This window comes from Epinephelus lanceolatus, chromosome 21 (assembly GCF_041903045.1).
Source record: "Epinephelus lanceolatus isolate andai-2023 chromosome 21, ASM4190304v1, whole genome shotgun sequence".
Lineage (NCBI taxonomy): Eukaryota > Metazoa > Chordata > Actinopteri > Perciformes > Serranidae > Epinephelus > Epinephelus lanceolatus.
This window is the reverse complement of record NC_135754.1, coordinates 35,416,470-35,441,268: the sequence shown is the minus strand read 5'-3', so window position 1 is coordinate 35,441,268 and position 24,799 is coordinate 35,416,470. Positions and strand designations below refer to the sequence as shown.

Here is a 24,799-nt window from a genome sequence, read left to right as displayed (position 1 = left end):
GTTTCACTCTGCACACCTGTCCCTCCTCTCTTCACTGAACACACCTGAGCCTCGTTCTGTCCTTCAGACTCACGGCAGCTTCACTTCCTCTCCCTCTGTTAGATGAGACACACTGCAGTGATGCTGTCCCTGCCTCTTAAAGTCTGTCCCCCAGTAAAGTCTGGTTGCTGTCTTTGTACGAGCTCATACTCTGCAGTGTTCATGGTTCTTGCATTAATTTAAAATCAGTATAATTCTGATGACACTCTGCAGATCAAATGTTTGATGTAATGTATTTACACAGAAGGTGAAGGTAACATCACATTTATAAAAGCAGCATTTTCTCTTGCTGTTATTTCTGTATTTTCATTTCTTTATGATCCAGATACGTTTGGGCTTCTTTCCTTTTGTTTTTCTTGTTTGGTCATTTCAGTGTTTCATTGCCCTTCAGAAATAATAAACATAAAATGACCAAAAACAGTGAAACTTGTGAGAAATGGAGGACGGAGGAAAGTTACTGTCGTTCAACTAAAAGTCAATTGCAGTATGCAAAACACGCAGGTCCAAAATTTCAGACAGAGAAGCAACAACTTTGAACAAACTTGTTTTAACAAATACGTTTTTTTTACAAAGCATTCATGAGTTTTGTAAATTTGTTTTTATGCTTTTGTTAAGTGGCGTCACATTTGGCTGATTATGATTTGTTTGACTCGAAACTCAAAATTCAGGACTCGACTCAGGACTCGGTCCCACCTCTGGTAATTTCTTTCTTTTATATTCTAAAAACATCTTTCTAATTGTGTGAAGAAGTGTGATGATACATGAACACATGAGACAAGAGAACATGTTCTGTGACCAGATTAACTCCCAGAGAGAACACGACATGTTCGGCTCTTTTGATTCATGCTGTCTCATATTTTACCCTCTTTAGCACCCCGCTGAGTTGGAATTGTCGTTATGTAATACCATTTTCTCAAAGTGAAAGGGAGCAGATTAGGATATTCTGCTAATCCTACAAGCTCACGGTGTCACACGGTGACAGCAGAGGAGTTTTTAGTGCTGCTTTAAAATCTGGGAGAACATGAAATGTACAAAAGTGTGAAAGAACAGCCTGGCAGTATGTAATGAAGTCCTGACGCACCAGGACATGTTGGAGTCATTTTCCTCTTTAATGACTGGAGCTAAATGTGTTTTATTCCCTTGCAGGTTTTCAGTAAATGCAGAAAATAACAAAGCTGACGAGCCTTAAAAGGTTTCACTGCCTGTTTTTACACTTCCTATCTGTTAAAACTTCTTCCTTTAATCAGTCTGTATTGGACACAACTGTTTGGTTTTCAGTTTTTATTCAGTGATTTGCACATTTTTCCATTTACATCGGATAAAATAAAATCTAAATGCACCTTTTCAAAGTTGTGGTCACATACGTCTTCACACAATAACTTTAAAACTTTATTAAACATTATTTGGTAACACTTTACTTGAAGGTATCTACATAAGAGTGACATGACGCTGTCATAGCTATGACATGACACGGTCATGAGCCTGTCATGAACGTTATGTACATGCCATAAATGTTTATGACTTCTGTCATTAAGTGTCATTCAGTTTTTGTAATGACAACTTGACATTAATCAAAGTGACAATACCAGACGTTGTCTTTGTCATGACAAGTTGACGTTAAATTTGTGTGGGATGTCCTTATTATGACAACTTGACATTAACCAGGATGACATTACCAGAGGATGTCTGTCATAACAACTTGACATTAATTCTGGCAACAATTAAATCGTAGGCAACTGGACTTTGATTTTGTCTAGAAGACGTTTCGCCTCTTATCCAAGCGGCTTCATCAGTTCTCAACGCATCAGTCTGACCAGTCCTCACTAGTCTGACTCACTAACAGTGGAGTAAGACTCAGGTTTTTAACCTCTGTGGAGGTGTACACCCACCACCCTCATAAGACAATACTTCGTTAGTGGAGTTTCGCTGGACCATTGTTTGGGTCAGGTGAGTCACACTAGTGAACGACGGTCGTTAGGAGTGGGTGGGGCCACTGGTGAGCAACAGTCGTTAGGCATGATGTGTGGTTACCAGTGAACGACTGTCGTTGTGTTTCTTTGAGCAACTTGAGGTTAGTTTCGGGCAGTCTTTGTTGTTCAGTCTCTTAGGTACAGCAGCAAGGGCCGCATTGTAAATGGAGGATAGTTGGTGTCTCAGGCCACCTCCCCTGTTTAGAGACGGTTTCTCTATTTTAACGTAGATGGATTCTTTCACCCCTCTTTTGAACCATCTGTCCTCTCTGTCCAAGATTTTCACATTGCTGTCCTCAAAGGAGTGAGCCTTCTCCTTTAGATGTAAATAAACAGCAGAAATTGGACCTGAAGAGTTTGCCCTTCTGTGTTGAGCCATGCGCTTGTTTAATGGTTAACCATTACGAGGGGTGAAAGAATCCATCTACGTTAAAATAGAGAAACCGTCTCTAAACAGGGGAGGTGGCCTGAGACACCAACTATCCTCCATTTACAATGCGGCCCTTGCTGCTGTACCTAAGAGATTGAACAACAAAGACTGCCCGAAACTAACCTCAAGTGGCTCAAAGAAACACAACGACAGTCGTTCACTGGTAACCACACATCATGCCTAACGACTGTTGCTCACCAGTGGCCCCACCCTACTCCTAACGACCGTCGTTCACTAGTGTGACTCACCTGACCCAAACAATGGTCCAGCGAAACTCCACTAACGAAGTATTGTCTTATGAGGGTGGTGGGTGTACACCTCCACTCCACTGTTTGTCAGACTAGTGAGGACTAGTCAGACTGATGCGTTGAGAACTGATGAAGCCGCTTGGATAAGAGGCGAAACGTCTTCTAGACAAAATCAAAGTCCAGTTGCCTACGATTTAATTGTTGCCAGAATGGAATTGACCTGGATAAATGAGAATATCCACAGACTTACAACTTGACATTAACAATCTTTAATCTTATTTTGTGTTTATGACAAGTTGACATAATGATTATTATTGTCATGACAAAGACAACTTCTGGTAATGTCACTTTGATTAATGTCAACTTGTCATAATCAAGACAACCCAAACAATGTCAACTTGTCATTACAAAAACTGAATGACACTTAATGACAGCAGTCATAAATGTTTATGACATGTACATAATGTTTATGACAATATCATGACAGTGTCATGTCACCCTTATGTAGATACCTTCAAGTAAAGTGTTACCCATTATTTTATCTGAAGGAGAGCAGGGCACAACCTGACACGGGGTAAAGTGTAACACAGACTCTTTAAGTGGTGACACAGTTGATCTCAATACTGCCAAACAGTGACCCCCGAAATTGGACGTGTTTCAGCCGATTTGGGCCGAACTGAGCTGTCTGTGTCACTGATATATCATCTTAATAACTGTCTTGTTGCCTAACACATAGCACAGTTTTAGAGGATGATAGAGATGTGTAAGGTTATGCCCCGCCCTCCTGTAATAAAGACAATAAGACGTCAGACGACTTGGTTTGAACCAGACTTTACTAAATGTTCATTTGGGTGTTGAAATCCACTCGATCTGGATATTATCAGCACATAAACGGAAATCAACAGTATGAGCAGCAGCATACAAGAATATTTCAAATTAATCAGTACATCTGTGATAAACTCAACAAGACAAACAACCAGAGACGTTACTCTAAAGAATTATCAGATGAAACTTCCCAGACTCAGGTCACTTCCTGTTGATTTCACCCTGGATGGCTCGTTTTGTGTTTTACATCACCTCTTATATCAGCTAACCAACGTGTCAGTGTGGAGATGTATCTGTCTCTGCAGATCAATAAACAGGAACAGGTTATGACACAAGCTTGTTGCATGTGTCAGTGGACTTGGCATCAGGACAGGTAACTCTGCAACACAGACGTTTGTTGCACTTTACACTGGGCTTTGTTGTTGTTAAATTAAACTCAAACTGAATTTGAATTAAAAATATACTCAAGGTCTGCTAGCCAGGTGTGTTGGTTGTTGACGTTCTGGGACACTGTGTCAGCTTCAGCCTGTTACGTGCATTGTCTATTTTCAAAATACACTTCTGTTGTCACAGGAAATGTACAGCTTGCATACAGTCTCTTTCAAAATAAAAGCCAACTGCCAACTGACATTTTTTCCCTTTAACAACATGCACTTGGGTTTAGGATAAAAGAACATGGTTTGGCTTTACAATCGTAAGGGAACAGGGTGAAAGTCAGTGGTTGTTGGACCCATCCATCCACCCGACTCGGATTGTTCGCCCCTTAACTTTCGTTGTTGTCCATTACACAATAAACAGCTACGTATCATGCCAACGTAAAAGAACAGCTTATTTGTCTGTGTCTGACACCTGAAGTCGCTGTCCAAACACCGGTCTTGGTCGACAGATATGAAGCTGCTGGTACATAAATCTGGTACAAAGCATCTCCTCTCTTTGTACAGCCAAGAGGCCTGAAGAAAATGTTGGCATTGTGTGTTTCTGCAAACCAGGAATACATCACAGTTTCATGTTTCATATCAATGTTTCTAACCTAATGTAATTCTGATTACATATATATCACCTGACTCAGTCATCAGGGGGTGGAGGGAATGGTGGATGGTGTGACTCCTCAACTTTCTCTCATAGAACAGTTCGTATGATATCCAACAAATTTGTGCCTCCTGAATGATTTTATGTCCTGTAACTGTACAAGTTACATAATTAACATAATGTTACGGAGGTTAGGTTTAGGAGAAGAAAGATGGTGAGGATGTACCCTAAATCGACCCAAAGTTCACAAGGATCCAAACATGTGACTCCTGGGGAAAGTTCTGTTTTTTGTGACCCATCCACCACAACCTGCCTGTGCTTGAGACTACGTGTTTGTTTACTGTCGTCAGCGTGTTGGTCACATGATCAGAGCCTTTCAAAACACGTGGGATGTGTATGAATTTGGGTGCATTGCTTTTCATATGAAAACAAAACTGCAGACACTGTTTCAGACCCGCAAACAATAAAACTGCATATTTTGTAGTGGCGTTTCAATGTCAACATTTGTTCTGGTGATTGAGTTGCTTTGTATCACAATAATGGTTTTTGCACATGATCCTTGACAAATAAATGCAACAAACGTGACTTCATGTGTTTTTCCAAAACAAATCTAGTCACACATTAACATCACAAATGTGAATTCAAGCTATTTTCAGTCTATTTGATTTAATTTAAAAGGTTTTTGCACAATTAATGCATGAGCACAGATTTTCGGATTTTGAGCCGAAACAAGTTTGTATTTGACAGTTTACAAACACAACGATACATTCATGTTTTACATCTTTTATGCACAACAGTGGTTTCATTAGTGCTCTATGGTTACAATAATTTTAAGACATTACCAACTGCGTTCACAAGACACCCTGAAGGTGAAGAGTGGAGCCGTTGGTAGATTAACGTTAGCTGTTGCTTTTTGGGTGTTTTCATTCAAACAAGGAACTCGTTTTAAATGTCTGAAAGTCATTAACTGTCAGGAGCTTTTATCAGAAGCACTTTGTGTCTGTGATGGAGTGTCTGACGTTCAGAGAGCCACTCTGTCCCCAGTAGTCTGGATTACTGATGTCTCTGACGGACAAACTGATGGGGTTTGCTCATCCAGGTTTTGGTCAGATCTTGGGTGTTGCGTGCTGCGGTGGTGAGCCCGGTCTCTGAGCCTCATGTAGGCATCAGATGAGCCGTCGGGTCAGGCCTGAACACGACAAAATCTCAGCCTGTTGACAACCTGAAGCTTACGTAACCCTCCCCACGGACAAAAAAAAAGCACAGGGCAAAAACAAATACATAATACATGCTCCTAATACTCTGCGGCAGTCACCATATAATCCACAAACATGGAATATGGAGGGGGGTGGATAATTGTGCAATTCATATTATGGATGGGATGCAGCCATTGGTGGCTTGCTCAGCTGGCTGTGTGCTGTTTTTTTTTTTTATGTAAGAGGATTTGTCCCAGTGAGGGCCTCTGTGGAACAAGTCCTCCAAAGACTCGGGGTTGGATCATCTGTCACAGGGTGCCAGAGCCAATGAGCAGAGGGGACGGCTTGACGTGGGAGGCGAGAGTCTTTTTGGTCGAGGAGGATTTGGTCGTTTCAGGAAGGAAGACGGATTAAGCCAGTTTGCCATTTTTGTGCACAGTACAAATGTGGAGAGGTAGAATTATCTGACATTTAGATTCAGTCAGAAAAAAATCTGTATCTGCTCTGTACAGAGACATCCTGACTGTAAAATATATATAAAATTTAGGTCTATAATATCCCCAAATATCCCACCAGCCAAAGCAGCCCAGTCACCAGAAGAAAATATTGGCGTGATGCAAATCACAAATAAGTAACATTCCTACGTATCATATCAACATTTCTAAAGTGACAAACATTTGTAGTATCTGAGCTGACTTTGTCATCAGGAGGGGGAGGGGATGGTGGATGGCATGACATCTTGGAGAGATGCCTGCCCAGCTGCAGACCAACGAACAACAAGATCAGTTGTTTTTTAGCAAGTGTTTCCCACGGCTTTTTGGCCACCAGACTTGAATGTTCTGTTGCTGTTTTCCACCGGGGATAGTGCCACAAAAAGGGACTGTTTTGCTGCATTTTAAGCCAGAATTGTGCAACCAAAACTTTGTATCTTAAGCCAAAACCTGATCTTTTCCTAACCTTAACCAAGTAATGTTTGTGCCCAAACCTACCACATTAACCACAGTGCTGTTGAAACATAAAGAAAGATATTGTTTCAACATATCTGCCACATAAGAGCATACAAACGTAATGTTTCTATGGTTTGCAGAAATGCACAATGCAAACATTTATTTGAGTGACTGGTTTTGCCAAACACAAATACACTTGGTACATCTATTCCCAGGTTGTTTGTGTGTCTATTTATTTGTGTAATTCGATGAAAACACATTTATTCAGAAATGAAAACTTAAATTGGCGGCATGGTGCTGCAGTGGTTAGCATTGTCACCTCACAGCAAGAGAGTTCCTGGTTCAAACCCAAGGTGGGGGTCTGAACCCTGGGGTGGAGGAGCCCTTTTGTGTGGAGTTTGCATGCTCTCCCCGTGTCAGCGTGGGTTTCCTCCAGTTGCTCCAGCTTCCTCCCACAGTCCAAAGACATGTAGGTTAATTAGTGACTCTCCCCCACGACCCCTAACAGAATAAGCAGTTGCAGAAAACAAATGATTGAATGAATGAATGAAAATTTAAATTATACAGGTGTTAGATTTTGAGGGCCTTTTCATGAAAAAAATCCCTGACAAGCTTTCAGTTAATCAAATTTCCAGAAACAGAATGACACAAGGTGAAGCTGGGGCTTTACCGGCCCCTGGGGTTCAGGGTCAGGTGTTGTCATAACAGTAACTGGTTACTTCCAGAATTTAGACCCATTATTTCCACTCACTGCTCCAACCTGCCACAGCTAGCACAGTGGACTTAACAGATATCCAGTGACGAAGGAGAAGAGCGGTGCAGAGCGGCAGTTGGTTTTGCAGGAAGACAAAGTAGCGTAGCACAACTGTCGCTGCTAGTTTCAGACTGATGCAGTCGTCATTTCACAGTCAGGTTGTGTAAGAAGCAAATGTACTTGTGCCCATCTGTGTGCCCATTCGTATGTGGGTCTTAAAATGAGGTGTGGGCAGGTGCATTGTTGGCATGTTGCTAATTAGAGGCAGCAAAAAGCAACTGATGCATTAACCAACAAAAACTTACTGGGTGCATTAGTCAGATAGTGAGATGTACCTAAATAGGCAAGTTCACAACACATGTATGCTCGTTACACACACAGGGACACATTTTGTAAAATGTAAACGTAGCAGAGATCAGAGCAGAGCTGCGGAGCTGCTGTTTGACTCCCCATGTGTGCAATTACAGACGAGAAGAAGAAGCAGTGTAACTTCACTGATCATTTCACAAGTTAAAAGTTAACTGCAGTTTTTAGCTTAGCTGCTTAAATGTCCCACAATATCTGCCACAGTGACATCACTGCTCTGACTGCATTGCTCTCAACAGAAAATCGCTTGCTTCTCCAATTCACTGAATCTGCCATGTAAATGCACCATATTAAAAGTAACGGGAGGTGATTTGTGAATTCATGTCATGTCCAAAACACACCTCTGATTAATAAAGAGACTAAATACAACCCCTTCGCCCCTTGAGCCAAACTTTGCATCCAGATTATGCAGCGTTTAATGAGTAACACCCTAACTGCACTTTAGATTATGAGCTGTAGGTTGTTTAAATATGGCCCAGTATCTGTGAAATCATGAGAATACCTTTGATCAGACAGCTGTCTGTGATAGTTCCAGCTGTTGTTACTGACCACAACATCTGTCTTTCTTTAACAGAGTAATATTATTGCTCTGTGTTGTATCCATCATCTGATCCACTGGCACCACTATCCAGTAACACCTCAGTCCCAGTTATCTCAGGTCTCAGACACATTGTGGCCTGTGTTAGTGTTTCTGCAGGTAACACGCAGGTCCTGATGAGGCAGAGTCAAAGTCTAAATGTCTCCAGTGTCAGAGCAGATAATTCTACCTCAGTGAGCAGGTTGAAGTCAGACTTGTTGTTGTCTTGTGTCTTGTAAGCCCATATGGGCTGGACAACATCTGGTGCAGGACACTCAAACAAACCAATCAATAAATCGATCAGTGAAGGATGTCCTCTGGTCCTCAGCAGTCTCTTGGTGCAATGTGATCGAGTCCCTCTGAGGGTTCAGGCTGAACATGCAGGCTGTCTACTGGCTGATGGAACTGAAGGGGCTTCTGGGAGTTTTTCAGCAGGTGTGGCCAAGTCCCTGGAAAAACCTGAAAAAAGGACCATACTAATTAACTTTGAACCAAATAACTTTACTTTTGAATTTCAGCCAGTCTGTTTTCATAAAGGTTGATGTCCAAAGTCCATTATTGACTTTAGAAACTGCGCTTGATCAACTACTTTGACCTCGAGGTTCAGCCAAAGCTCTAGAAAACCTATGAAATGTTCGACTGCCGTTTTCAGAGTCAAGAATAAACATGCACAACTGAACAAAACTGATGTAAAGCTTCAGAAAAGGACCTGTTTGAATGTCTTTCTATTATTAGAATAACATATTTAGATGATTGTGCAGCTCTAAATGTTTCTCAATGCTAATGGCATTGCTCTAGGGAATGCAACGTTGATCTGTTGGTCCTCAATTGGTCAGACTTATGTTATGAACAAGACTTAAATATCTCAACAATCATTTGATGGATTGCATGAATTTTGGAGGTATGCATGCTCCCCAGAGGATGAATCCTCCTGACTTTAGTGATCTCCTGACTTTTCATTTAGCACGATCATCAGATCAAAATTCTAATGTTGCCAATACTTTGCTTTGTAAAAATAACCCGCAGAACTCACCAGCCTCGGGTGAATCATTCACCTTGTAACGATATTTAATATTTTTCTCCATATGAGAGAAACAGATGATGTTTCCTTCGTGCTGTTGTGTCTCCGCTGGAGGATTTCCCTCCAAACATCAGCTGAGTTTCTCTTTCAGCTTCTTTTAACACCAGCCAACAAATCTCTGTTAACAGCAACATCTGCTGCCACATGTGTAAACTTTAACCCTCCTCAGAGGCCATCAAAGGGTTAGTCCTACTGTCCAACATACGTCAAAGGGATGAGTGACGAGCATGCATCTGTCCATTCATTCATTATTTGTCTGTCCAGTGAGGGTTTATGTTGGCTAGATTCATCACAGTGATGGAGGGAGGGGGGGAGGGGGGGTCAGGCAGGATTTACAGACTGGTTTGAGACCTTCATGCAGCAGGACGAAGAGCTTAGAGTCTGGGACCTCAGGGTCCAGAGTCTGGGGGGAGGGGAGACACCTCGCCATCCTTCCTTCTGCAGAGTGGTCCGAGCCAGCTAAAATTAATTTTATTAAGTCAGTGTGTTTCCAGATATAGTTCAAAGCTGGTAAGCTGTCACTGAGAGAGGTAATGACAGGAATGTGCAATGTTAACAGTTTGTCTACCAATTGGGTTGGAAATAACTCTTGGACAGATGGAGATGTAATTTTGTACAGATATTCATGGTCCCCAGTCGATGAATCCTAATTTCTTTGTATTGTCCTCTGACGTTTAATGTAGTGCCACTAGCAGGTCAAAATTTTTTTAATTATCCAGCGAAATATTCTATCATCTATGAGATGGACTGACACAAAATATGCTGAAAACATTAATGGAAAGTGATCATTTATCGAGCACCTTTTTTGTGCCAGTGTGAAATGTCTCAATGTCTATTGGATAAACTCAGTCTCCTATAAATTAAATTCACATCCTACCAACATGTTTTGAGGAAAAAGTGATTGCTGCCTCTTTTTTGTTCCATGTATAAATAAAGGAAGTACTCTGTTTGTGTACCTGATAGTGAGAGTACTACTTTGTCTTTACTGCTAATTAGGAAGAGTCTCATTAACATTTATTGAAAAAGAAACGTGAGTCGACACTCACTTTTTTGTTTTGTTTGAGTCTTTGAGACAACTCTGGTTCTTGTTCTGGTAAAGAGTTCATTTTACTCAGCTCTAGCCACGTGTAGCACTGCTTCTCTTTCTCAGACGAGATAAAGATCTCTCTTGAGTTGTTTTGTTTTTCACAATTACAAGATGCAAAGCAAAATTACTCGATCTGGGAGTCAATCGTGAATCTTTTTCACAGCAATAATCTTTTTTCATTTGTTTCCTAATGAGCTCTTGTGTTATTGTTGGCATGAATCTGATGTTATTAGACCTGAAGAGTTTTGTTGAGTTCCACCTGCTGAGGTTAAACTGCAAAGCATCCGGAGACCATGTGCCAGTGGGCGGGGCATTGACGTAGCGCTGCATGTGGACAGCTTTACGTAAACGTTCCACAGAGGTTTAAAGTGATTTACCAGAAATGTTCAGACCATGTTTGAAACACGATGTTTCTTCTGTCAAAGTAATTACCTTCTTGCAGGAAATGTTTCTCAGTTTGGGGCCGAACATGAGCAGCTGTGTTTGGGGCCGCCAAAGCAAATGTGACATTTGGCTTGTTACATGTAGGAAATTAAAGCTGTTGTACGTCAGCCCGTGGATTTTAAACACTGTATCCTCTGACCAGAAATTAAGTTTTCAAGATCACAAAGTGAGGAAATACAAACACTTAAACATCATAAATGATCTGGTACAAGTGATCCATTCCTTTCTGTATTCAATCACTTATGTTTTTAGTAACAGAAAGTAGAGCATCGGACTTTGATACCAAACAGGTGTTCACGTCCCATCAAAGACCTGCAAATATCAGTTTTTATTAATCAGAACATTTCCTTAACATTAACCAAGTGTTTTAGTTGCCTTACCCTAAACATACTTCAGCCATAAAATTCATCAACCCAAGCAGCAGAAGAAAATGTTGGCACAGTACATTCCTGCAGTCAAGGATACATTGCATTTGAATATTTCACGTGTCCTATCAGTGTTTTTTAAACTGTCAAAGTATATGAGCTGACTGTCAGCGGGAGGTGGAGGGGATGGTGGGAAGCCATGTCACCTGGACGAGACGCCTGCCAAGCTGCAGACCACTCTTTAAGACCAACAAACGACACAATCAGTTGTGATTTAGTGAGTCATTGCTACATTTCCAGCAGCTTTTAGGCACCAAATGTGGGTGTTTTGTTGTGACCAACTGCTTTTTTTTCAAGCAGGGATAGTGCCATGCAAAGTGGTTGTGTTTTTACAAAGACATGCTGCATTTCCAGCCAAGATTGTGCCCCCAAAACCGGGCACTAACCATAACCACATGACTTTTGTGCCTAAACATAACCACACGTTAACTACAGGGTTTTTGAAATGTAAAGTTTCAACGCACAGTAACAAGCCTATATTTGGGATCTATATGGGAGAGGCCTTTAATTCCATTTATGCAAAACTGTTGTTCAGCAAAGATGGGAAAATCAATCAAATTGTTTATATGAACCAGTATGAATACGACAGACAGGACATCAGAGAGAGTGAGCATGAGACACTCTTTTTACAGCACTCAAGGATTTCAGTTCCCCGACCTGGTTTCATAAATTAAAAGAACGTCTATAAAAATAAACTGCTTAGCAACCAGACCTGGCTTCTAATTGAGACAGGCCTTCATTTGTCAGAATGTGTGCCTACACCAGGCTAGTAAAGTCTGCAGAAATGTACAATGCCAACATTTTCATAGATATTGTACAAAGCAAGTTCTTGTCTTGCGGCAGGGGTGAGATAAGATACAACCAAACAAGATTTGGATTTTTTTAAGACTCTATAGCCCCTTTTACACTGCCAGATTTTCAGCGAATGTTGGGCCATTTTGCCGGCAAGCTGCGAGCGTTTAGACACACAGAGCCGGATTGGCAAGGTGATCCGCGGTGCCCAATTTTCCTCCTCGTAGGGTAGACATATTGGCGGAACCTTTTTGGTTTAAAAAGAATGAGGCACCCTTCTGCCATGGGAGGGGCTGTTGATGACTTGTGGGAGGAGCTGTTGATGACGTTGCAAGTGCGAGCCACTGGCGGTGGATAAACAGGAAACAGCTGATAGCAGGAATTAGTGAGCAGCTAGTAGCAAGAGGGAAACACAAACCTGACAGACACTGTAAAGATGAGCAACTGGGGAGACAAGGAATTGCGCGCCCTCCTTGTCCTCAGCGGCTTCCCTCAGAGTACGTCACTGTTTACGTCACACGCTGAGCTACACGTTTTGTTACTTGCTCACGCCCCCCATTGCCCTGAAAAAGGCACATTCTGTATAAACAAAAGTAGGCAGGTGGCATTTTGCTGCACTCCCTGATTTTGTTTTTATACTGCCAATGCTGAAAAAAGACTGATTGGGCTTTCCTGCAAATTTACAAAAAAATCCTATTTAAAAAGGGCTTCAGTCTTACTGTGATCAGATATTTCCAGATGCAGATCAGAATCTTGTAAATATAATGAGCATTTTCAGGTACTGACAACATTAATACCGATGTATGGAGAAGTTTGGGTTATGTTGTAAATGAAAAATAGGGGTTGTGGAAAAATGGTGGGCATTTCTTAAAGATAGATATTGAACATGTTGATATCTGCACTGCAGTTAAGGTGTCGTACTGGCAACAGTATTAAAATATTTGAAAAGACACTTCAGATATTTGCAGCAGCATGAGTGGAGATTGACAGCTGGACATTTTCCAGTAATTTAAACCATCATGTTGAAGTAAAGGATGAGGACTTCTAGGCTAAATCTGCCATTTTATTTCTACATCTGCAGGAGTTGGTAAACACTATGAATAAATTACAGGAGCAGAACTAGATGAGAACGTGTGTAAAGAATTTTAAAAAGCATATACATTTCATTTGATGCCAACAGATCAGCAACCAACTGCAGCCTGACACTAATTAATCAGGGTTTGATTTGCTGTTAATCTGATTATAACAGAATGGGACCAATCAGCTGTTCAGACCTGCTCAGTGCTGTGGTGATTTGTACTCAGACACATAATAGTAATATTTGATTTCCATGCATTTGCTAATGCATGATGGATTACAGTTGGAACATACAGAACATACAGAACACTGGCACGACATGTTCTGTATGTATGGGATGAACAGATGCCCTTGACACACAATGAACTGTGATATCTGAAAACACACAGATGTTTGCATGCAGGATGATTTAACAGATGTGGTTTGTTTCAGAGAAAAAGCTAATCTCTTTGACTGTACATTTTCATAAACAATTTTCATGCCAAAATAGTTTCCCCTCATCCTGTACTTCTGTTCTTGTTTTGGAGCCTCTTTAGCAACCAGAGTGGTAAATACAAGTGTTGAGTTGTTGTTTGTTATGGTCACTGAAGCATGGTGTTCAACAAACAACATTCTGGCACACAAATGTGTGACTTTAACCCGAAAAAGCCCTCTCAAGCTGAAAGATTTTCTTCTCACAACATCTATTGTAAATTCTAAAGCTAAAGCAATTCTAGTCTTCATCTCATCACTGAGAATAAACTGTAAAATAAACAGTTTGGGTAGTGGAGTCCCCAGAATGCAAGAGTCCCCACAATGTCAGTGTGCTCTCTGACACGAGTCCCCACAATGTCAGTGTGTCTTCTGGTATGAGTCCCCACAATTTGAGTTTAAGTCCCCACAATGTCACTTGACGTCCCTACAATGTCAGTGAGCTGTCAAGTTTGGGTTATTGGTGAAACAATTGATAAGTTAATTGACAGAAAATTGAGATAACTGATTTATCATTGAGGTCATTTTTAACAAAAAAGTAAAAAGATAACTAATTTACATTTTGCAAATGTAAGGGATATTTAATGTACCACTGTGAGTCTCATAAAATATTTTTTGCAGATAAATCAATTCATCAGTAATTAAAGTTATCTTTGCATTTTTAATTGTAATTTATTTTTCTTTTCTATATTTAACCTCTTGAGTGTTGCAGCACTTTGCCGTGTCTTTATTCCTCTTAATATGTTTATTGCATGTTTAATGTATGCACCAAAAACCGAAGTAAATCCTGTTAAGTGAAAACTGACTTGGCAATAAATCCATTCCGAATTCTGATTCTGTATTAATGAAAATTAAAAATGATAATTAGTTGCAGACCTCGATTGGGTCCCCAGGATGTGATGTAACCCAGTGACATTTTGGATGGTCACCAGTTAAGTACTAAAAGACACACACACTCTGATTTTGTAATTATTTAACAACACGAGCTTGATAAGAAATAATTGTTAGTAGTCTTTTGTCATTTTGTTGCTAAATGATTGGCAGACCATAACTGGCTGAATAAGTTTATTGTTGTAACAAATTGTTGCTTATGTTTTTGTGCACTTTGAATAACATTAGCTGTGTTTCCATAAATGTGGTTTTATGTACATTTTGAAGTATTGCAGTAGAGACACTTAAAAGCTTAGAAAAATACACAAATAGCAAAATTCAATAAAACTTTTTCTTTACACAGGTTTAAGATGGTTTTTGAGTTGATGTGAAAAATGGAATATGGAAACGCCTTCGCTGAGTAAGTTCTGATGTAGCAAATGTTTAACTTGTATGATTGATCATCTGTTTCCACTGTCTGTGTCTGACTGGATATTCCCATAATGAAATAGCATGTCTTCGTATTTCAACAGCATGAAACATGACCAATACTAACCAACACGAAAGAACAAGTAAAAGTTGCTCAACTGAAACAAATTCCTGAGGACCTTTCTCATAGATGGGTTAGATGGTTGAGGTGGCTTGATAATTTTATGTTTCCTTCAAAGCTTCTTCTCTTAACAGGCGGATTACAGCCATGAGTAAAATGTAGCCTATACCTCCAACTTCTGACAAGACTATGCCTTGGAGAGCTGAATTTCTTTACTCCGAACCAGTTGATGGAAACACACTTTTGGATATGTAAGTTCATTTTCTAAATTATTATAAATGTTTTAAATTCGTTTGCTAACTTGAAGGTGGGGGTTGGGGGTTGGGGGTTGGGGTCGGGTTGTGAAAGGTTTTCTGTGGACCCTTCTGGCTGCTTACCTCCTGCTGATCTGCTCAGCAGCTCTTCAATCTGGGATGTTAAAAAGTAAAAATAAAGAGTCCAGGACTAAAAACATTGAACAAAGTGATACAACAGCACTTCATGGTTGTCCATCTTCCTCCTCCTCCTCCTCCTCCTCAGACCAGAGTACTCCTCTTCTCCCTCTCCCTCTCTCTTTCCCGCTCCCTCTCTCCTCTGTCCCGGCTCAGGTCTGGCGTCGGCAGCTCTCCGTGTCCAGCCGTGTTGTTGGGCTCGTAGCGAGACGAGGCGGGCGAGTTCTGCATGACCACCAGGCGTATGGGCGACTGGCTGGGCGGCGCCGGTGTGTTGTCAGGGGCGTACTCCTTGGTGGGGTCTTTGCCCCGGCAGTCGTACAGGATGCAGGAGATGAGGAAGACCAGGAGCAGGATGACATAGCTGGCAACAAGGATGATGAGGTTGAGGGTGACGGGGTCAATCTCCAGGTAGAATTCCATGAAACCCATGGTGCCGCTTCATATCTCGCCCCAGATCCAGAGACAGAAAGTGATGATGGGGAAATCAACAGAAAGAGAGAGGAGCTGTGGGAAAGAGAAGAGGCAGAAAAAAAGACTGGTGATGTCTGAAGGATGGACAGCTGGCAGGAGAGAGAGAAAGAGCAAAAGACAGCAGAGGATGGTGTCAGAGATGAAATGAGAGGATCAGCTGACAGGAAGAGAGAGAGAGGGGCAGTGACAGCAGGCCAGAGTGGAGATGAAGCTTTGTGCTTTAAAGGACGTTAATCCCCGCTGCTCCTCCAACCTTGAATTTCAGCAGCCAATGATTAAAGCTGCTCAGTTTTAATAACTTAAGCCACCATTTTGATTTTCCCAACTACACAGTGACAAAATGATACTCAGCAAAATGGAGGAAGGCACCCGAACACACACCTGTCAGCTTGCCACGAGCGTCACTTTGGAGATTTTGGGAGTCATGTAATAGGTATTAAACAACTGCTTTATTATGTCACTCTGAGTGATTATTTTTTTTACATTTGAAATCAAATTAGATTAAAAGCACAGAGCGTCACAGAAACAGGCTGCTTGAAACAAGTGATTTTAAGAGTATTGTTGTTAGCATGTTAGAAAATCCCGGTAATGACCGCTGGGTTTTTTTTTTTTTTTTTACTGGCAGAGCTTCATCCCAGACTGACGACACATCCATCCTGTCTGACTTCCTAATTCATTTGTAGAATAAAGTCAAATATTTGGATGAAAGGTGACCAGAATCACAGTGCTTACTCGAACCTTTAACACAGTTATAGCACATTGTATTTAATATAGAGTTTAGTCAACACTCCAAGTACAAACCACAGAGTAATGACCATGTAGTAATGATTACACCTGATGAGTCGATAGATGGTGTTCTGGGGGATCTCCTCCCAGACCTGGATCAGGGCATCAGTGAGCTCCTGGACAGTCTGTGGTGGTACTTGGCAGTGTCCCACAGGTGCTCAGTTGGATTTAAGTCAGGGGAACAAGAGGGCCAGTCATTGACATCACTGCCTTCATCATCCAGGAACTGCCTACACACTCTGGACACATGAGGCCAGGTCCTGCACCAGGAGGAACCCAGAGCCAACCGCACCAGGAGGAACCCAGGGCCCACTGCACCAGGAGGAACCCAGGGCCCACTGCACCAGGAGGAACCCAGGGCCCACTGCACCACGAGGAACCCAGGGCCCACTGCACCACGAGGAACCCAGGGCCTTCTGCACCAGGAGGAACCCAGGGCCCACTGCACCAGGAGGAACCCAGGGCCCACCGCACCAGGAGGAACCCAGGGCCTACTGCACCAGGAGGAACCCAGAGCCAACCACACCACGAGGAACCCAGAGCCAACCACACCAGGAGGAACCCAGGGCCTACTGCACCAGGAGGAACCCAGGAGGAACCCGGGGCCAACCACACCAGGAGGAACCCAGGGCCTACTGCACCAGGAGAAACCCAGGGCCCACTGCACCAGGAGGAACCCAGGGCCCACTGCACCAGGAGGAACCCAGAGCCAACCACACCAAGAGGAACCCAGGGCCTGCCGCACCAGGAGGAACCCTGGGCCAACCGCACCACGAGGAACCCAGAGCCAACCACACCAGGAGGAACCCAGGGCCTACTGCACCAGGAGGAACCCAGGGCTCTCTGCACCAGGAGGAACCCGGGGCCAACCACACCAGGAGGAACCCAGGGCCCACTGCACCAGGAGAAACCCAGGGCCCACTGCACCAGGAGGAACCCAGGGCCCTCTGCACCAGGAGGAACCCAGGGCCCGCTGCACCAGGAGGAACCCAGGGCCCTCTGCACCAGGAGGAACCCAGGGCCCATTGCACCAGGAGGAACCCTTCTTCTCAAAATTACATCTTTTTAAAAACAAATATTGTGACTCTGTTTTTTTCCTGAACAGTGGCTCTAACACGTCTTCATAATTAGATGAGGCTGGAGAGCTTTAAAAGTGAGGCAGAGGAAGACTTGAATAGAATAAATAATGCATCACAGATAAAGACAGCAAACAAGCCCTGATGCAAAGCAGCAGTATGACCTTTGACCTTAGAAAGGTTTCAGCCAGTTGTAATCTGAAGCACTTGGGTCTGAACATAGTCTGGGAGGCTCACTTCAGGTCCTGGGTTAAATCAGCATGTTTTCCCCTGCAAACACAATCTGCTGATGAAGAGGCTTCTTACTGAAGTCTGTATGGATTTGATTAGAAAGAGTAAAGGAGGATTTCTGTAATCTGTATCAAGACCATATGTTTAGTTACTTATCTCAGTGTGCAGGAGGAGGACGCTGAAAAAACATTATTTACATAGCATGAATAAATAAATCTATACAGTGGAGAGAGATCATACAAGTCTTCTTTGTACTTCCTGTTGAGTTCCTTTAGGTGGCGCTCTTTTCTCTGTCTTATCTGCCACGCTGGCTCTCACTGCTCATGCTCACTACTTTCTTCTTCTGTTTATTCATTCAAACCCAGCAGCTGCTTCCTGTTGGAGGGTTCAAACATCAGTAATGCAGAGCTTACAAACATGGTCTGTGAGATCCTGAGCTGCTGCAGCACCACCACAGATCACAGCACTGAATCTATAGACTGTGTATATGATGTCATGTGACCCCATCACCCACATTACAGTGCAGGCGGAGCAGGACGAGGCTCCACATTAAAGCTTGCTGCTGCATGTTGCCTGAATTCATGCTGCATCTGTTTTGCATTATGCATCAGAGCTGCAGCTTCTCGTGTGTCTCAGACAGACTTCGTGTTAAAGCCTCCACTCAAACACAAATCACAATGTTTTCTCGATGCGACCGAAATGAAGAAACAGGTCAACAAGTGAGGCTTGTTACAGAAAGTGCTCAGATTAGAAGTGAATGTCTGCAGACTGTCTGTAAACCTCTCAACCCTGGTCCTGTCTAAATAAAACACAGAAAAATGAAAAGAGGATATCCAGTCCCTTTAAAAAATGTTGTAAAACAACAGAATCAGGAAATACCTTTCAAACCAGGGACACCTAACTACTGTCCTCGACAGCAGATGGCAAGCGCCGGGGGAATAAAAAGGCGGGGTAAAAATAACAGAGCAGGAAATATATAGCAAAAGCGGATATTAGACTTGAGAGAGAGGACACCCAAACAAGCTGGAATGACCTGCTGATGGTATGAGATCAGCCTGACCCACTAAACTGTAAGAGACGCTGTAAACAGCAGCAGACACCTCAGAGAACTGATCTCTGCATCAAGACACAAAGATGATGGTGATGATTCTACAAGTGGCACTGGATGTTGGAGCTGAATGTAAATCATGTGCTGCAGAATAAGAGATTCTGCATTTTCACTTTCTTTAACCAAAACCAGACACTGCTTCTTAAAGTCAAGGATGCTTCTTTCACGTCCGGTCTCACAGAGGCTCAACTCTTCACACTGAACATTTCTGTAAACCATGGATATGTTTCATTTGTGCATTATTTTGTAGATCTCTCAACAATGCAGTCGTGAAGGTGTGGTTAGGTTTAGGCAGGAAACACACTTGGTTATTAGGAATGTATTGACTTAAAACATCCAGGTTTGGTGGCACAAAAGCCGCTGGAAGAGCAGGGACGGGTCAGTTAAACATGCCCAGGTTTGGTGCCATAAACACTGCTGGAAACATTGTGGAGAAAAAATCGGTTTTATTGTTTGTCTTGAACTGTGATCTGCACCTTGGCAGGCATCTTGCCAAGGTCACGCTGTCAACCATCCCCTCCAATGACAGTCAGCTCATATGTACTGCATCAGTGTGAAGAATCACTGCTGTAACGTTGACAGGAAGTGACCACCATGAGATGGCGTATCATCTCTAGTCAACAGCTCTCTGTGCTTCTGATCTGTAACGTTGACAGGAAGTGACCACCATGAGACAACGTATCATCTCTAGTCAACAACTCTCTGTGCTTCTGATCTGTAACGTTGACAGGAAGTGACCACCATGAGACGGCATATCATCTCTAGTCAACAACTCTCTGTGCTTCTGATCTGTAACGTCGACAGGAAGTGACCACCACGAGACGCTGTATCATCTCTAGTCAACAGCTCTCTGTACTTCTGATCTGTAACGTCGACAGGAAGTGACCACCACGAGACGGCGTATCATCTCTAGTCAACAGCTCTCTGTGCTTCTGATCTGTAACGTCGACAGGAAGTGACCACCACGAGACGGTGTATCATCTCTAGTCAACAACTCTCTGTGCTTCTGATCTCTAACAACCACAAAGAGATGGTGAGTGTCAGGTGACACCATCAGCCGCCTTGAGTCGATCACTCTACAGTCTTAAAGCATTCTAATAGCAGGTCAGTTTCACCCATTGCCCCTGGTTTCAGTAACTGGATTGCTCATTCATCACCATTTCTCTGAATGTAGGACTCAGTCCTTAGGATCATTTGAAGGATCCTAGACATCAGATAAGTCCTTTGGTGGGATTCAGTGACGTAGCATCCTTAAAATGCAGCCGATGCAAAGATCCTGTCTTTGAGTTTGAGAGGCTCTGGGCTGTTCATGGAAAACAAATGTGATTCTTTTTTTAATATGAGACAGCCTTGGTCACTGCAAGGCCATCCTGCCACAGTGTGTGTGTGTGTGTGTGTGTGTGCAGATGTTTCAGATAAAGTCTGATCGGGAATCAGGCTAATTCCTGGCACAGTCAGGCATGTGCAGAGGGTTTTATTTCCTGCCTGATGGAAGACGGAGAAAACAGACGACAGATGGACCAAAAAACGTATCACATCATCTTGTGAGGAAACTGGGACACTTTTTTTATTTATATATATTCAGCCCCAAAAGAAAACTTACATATTGTGTCCGTTAATTTTCTTTTTCACACACTTTTCTACACACAGTCTGATGTATAACTCTCACTCTGTTGGGATGTGAGTGAGCATACACGTGTATTAAAAGTTAAAGGAATCCGTTGACGTTATGTGAAATGTGTTCTTGCTGTGATTGATATTAGAAGATCAACACCTCTGTCACAACTCTACGTTAAATATAAAGCTAAAGCTAGCAGCTGGTTAGCTTAGCTAGCCTGGTTCACCAAAGTTATTATAATACATCCAGAAGGAAACATGAATATCTGAAGCTAATTTCATGAGCAGTTGTTGAGTGTTCACAGTGAGCCCACAGGCTGCAGAGCATTGTGTTGTTTAAAGGAAGTGAAGTCATTAAGGCTCTCATGAGCAGCCTTCAGTCTTCTTATCACCCACTGAAGGAGCGACAGCGGGCCACGATGGCAGTCAACATGGTGCTGCCATTCTTCTGAAACACAATGTGAGCTTCCTGCGTTGAGGCGGCACCCTCCCACCCGTCTGTCACAGCACCCACCACAAACTGGGACCTCCACGCACACCCTATTATTTCAATACGGCTCTAAATCCATCAGCACGCCAGCAAATGAAAGAAACAGATGCAGAGAAAAAGTTTGAGGGGAAAAAATGGATATTTGACGGATGAAAGGAAGTGCCTCTCCCTGGCTAATGGGGCCTTTCGGGGCCTTCTGGGGCCTCTGTGTCATTGTTGGTCCCACTGGTCTCCTTTAGAGGCTCAAACCAGCTTCTATCACAGGATCTTTCCCACCACAACCCAACTGGAGCTGCTCCGTCTCACAGACAACACACTGAACCACATCGACATCCACCCTGCTGCTCCTTCAGGGTGTGTTGCATTTTAACATCACCATGAAATGTTTGCAATCAATATTTTGTGGTGCAAAGTGCAAACTGAGAGCTCGTATTTTGTAACTTTGACCAGAGGGTGTCCCTGGTCTGAGGATTAGCGTCCAGCATAGAGTCACAATTATGTTTCTGTTGTCGGCAGCCTGGTCGCCAAAACATTTCGTAAGTGATGCAGAATATGAGCTGACTTTGTCATCTAGAGGTGGACGGGGTGGTGGATGGCATGAAACCTAGGCGTGTGTTTTTGCTATGTTTCCTGCTGAGATAGTGCCATGAAAAGTGACTGTTTTTTAGTGCAACATTGCTGCATTTTCAGCCTTGATTGTGCCACCAAAACACGATCTTTTCCCAAACAACCAGTTTGAACAGATGGGTTTCTAACAGTGATTTGAAAGTCTGTATGGAGTCTGCATTTCTGGTGTTGAGTGGGAGGGAGTTCCAGAGGCTTGGGGCAGTGGCGGCGAAGGCTTGGTCCCCCAAGGTTTGGTGCTTGGTTCTCGTGATGGGGGTCAGGAGGTTGGAGTCAGTGGAGCGAAGTCAGTGGGTGGGGTAATGGCGGTGGAGGAGGTCAGTGAGGATGCGGTATTGGACAGGGAGCCAATGAAGCTGTTTGAGGACAGGGGTGATGTGGTCCCTGGGGAGGGGTGCGGGTGAGTAACCGGGCAGCAGAGTTCTGTATGTGTTGCAGCTTTTGAAGGCTGGTAGAGGGCAGACCATAGAGAATGCTATTACGGTAGTCGAGTCTGGAGGTTATAAAGGCATGGATGAGTATTTCTGCAGTGGAGTGGGTGAGGGAGGTGCGGAGACTGGCAATGTTGAGGTGATGGAAGAATTGAAGGAGAGCGTGGGGTCAATTATGATCCCGAGGTTTCACACTGAGGAGGAAGAAATGACATCATGACTGTCGATGTGGTGGGAGAAGTCCTGAGGAGAGGGTAGGCAAGCTTTGGGTCCAGTAATGATGAGTTCTGTTTTGTTGCTGTTTAGTTTCAGGAAGTTGTTGTCAATCCAGGATTTGATGTCAGTCAGGCAGTTTGTGATGGTGGAAAGAATGACTGGAGTGATGGATCTGGTGGAGATGTATAGCTGGGTGTCGTCGGCGTAACAGTGGAAGTGTAGTCTTTGGCGGCGTATGATATTTCCAAGGGGTATGTCATCTACAAAACATACCCTCCCAAAGTGGCGGTCTGTTTAAGCTGCAAAATTATCCCAGCTCTCCCTTTGCCTTGTCAAAGCCACTGCTGCCCTGCATCGGTACTGCTGCTCGCTCTTTCAGCCCCACCTCCACCCCGGCATCCACCTGCAGGCTCCGGTGTCTAGACGTCAAACTCGAACTGTGTTCTGCTGTTGAAATAAACATTTAAGAAGTGAGTTGTCTGACTGAACTACTAGTTAAGAGATCAGCTGTACTTTAAAATGACTGATCAGAGACAGCCACAAAGCATCTGTTACATCTGAGTGAGTGAATGAATGTATTTATGTTTGTTAAACCTCTGTAAACTATATCAAACACGACACATGAAAGCAGGCTCCAAGTGGTGATAAACCAGAATTATTTGTTAACTCTCTGTGAGTTCTGAACACATGCTGAAACTTTTTAACTCGACTACATTGTGAGTTTGGATCCCGGTGACCTCATCACGTCTCACACCTTTAATTTCATCAGCTGTTACATCAGCAGGTAGCAGTGAGTGACTCCTGTAATGGCTCCGTGTTCCCATCAGATTCCAGTTTTAGCTGCAGGAAACAGGAGGGTTTGGGTCTGTAACGAGCTGCGTTGCCTCCCAGCAGCTCTGACTGACAGCATCTTCCACATCCAGCCTCATTACGGCCTCAGCCACCTGTCAGCAGCAGCTGCAGTTTGTCTGCTGACAGGTAATTAAAGCTCACCTCTGCAGATAACCCACACACCCTCCGCCTGCTCTCTGACGTTAATGAGCTGCAGCACAAACAGATCCAGTTTAAGAAATTCATTAGTGTTTCAGCTGTCGATTGTTTGTTGATGTTACAGTGAATCAATGCTCTGTTTCTTAAAGACTGGTTTCCCCACAAGGACGAACTGTAGCTCCTCACAACAATCACAACAGCGTGACCTTGCCTTGTTTTATACTGTCTGTCACTGACCTGATTTCTTTCATCTTCAGCTTCACAGTTTCCTCTCATGTTTCCTGTGTTCTCACCTCAGAACCACTTCAAGGACTCTGAGCTTGTGTCGGTAAATAATCCTCCAGTCTGTTTATTTATGAGTCATCAGAGCAGAAATACTGAAGCCATTTTTACTTCTTGCACGTCATGTATGCAGTTTACATGTAACATTTGAAAATCACAGTAGGTTTGTCAGCAATGGGTTTCCACTTCATTCAGATGTCAACAAAAGCAAGATTCTAATTTCGAATTTTAATATGAAGCCTAGTTCTTCTGCAAACTACATATTTGGAGGAAAGCTTGCCACAGAAAGCTTGACTTAATTTTCTTGGGTATATAGTTGACTGGTGAAGCAGAAGCAGGATATGCTTTTCAAATCTTGCAGTGCAGCGAGATGCACTGTGACTGCAACTTTTTCTTTATCAACCTTTAACTGTGTCTCGTCACAGCAGTAAAGGTGCATCTCATCACATGACATGTCAGTCCAACACTTTGTCATCCCAACTTATCAAAAAGAGCCACTTCGTCAGCGGGGTGCCATGTCATAATTCCGACATCCCATTATTCCGAAAATTACCCATTGTTCCAAAATCTCAATGCTTCGACATGCCATTGGTCCGACCATATTAAACCCATTGTTCTGAAGTCCCTTTGTTCCGAAATATCAATGTTGCAATGCAAAAAGTTGAAAAAGCAAGCAGCAAGGGAAAGCAGCAAGAGACTGTGTTGTCGTGTTGTTTATTCTTGCCATGACGACAACGGTCGCCCTGTTTTGAGGAAGTAGAAACGATGTTGAAAGTTATAATTTTAACCCAAACCATGATCTTTTCCTAACCTTATCCAAGTAGTTCTTGTGCCTAAACCTAACCAGACCTTAACCATGAAACAG

General features: G+C 43.0%; 1 protein-coding gene across 1 annotated transcript; it reads right to left on the bottom strand.

The window, feature by feature from the left end:
- Positions 1-3,502: 3,502 nt before the first annotated feature.
- On the bottom strand, positions 3,503-16,249 carry smim36 (small integral membrane protein 36). Its single transcript, XM_033610790.2, has 2 exons — positions 15,556-16,249; positions 3,503-8,840 (listed from the first exon to the last, which is right to left on the bottom strand). Exon 1 carries the CDS (start codon positions 16,039-16,041, stop codon positions 15,694-15,696), a length of 348 nt encoding a protein of 115 aa, XP_033466681.1. The 5' UTR covers positions 16,042-16,249; the 3' UTR covers positions 3,503-8,840; positions 15,556-15,693.
- Positions 16,250-24,799: the final 8,550 nt, after the last annotated feature.

Excerpts from the sequence above, each read along its gene's own strand:
- smim36 (XM_033610790.2), bottom strand. The coding sequence starts at position 16,041 with ATGGGTTTCATGGAATTCTACCTGGAGATTGACCCCGTCACCCTCAAC.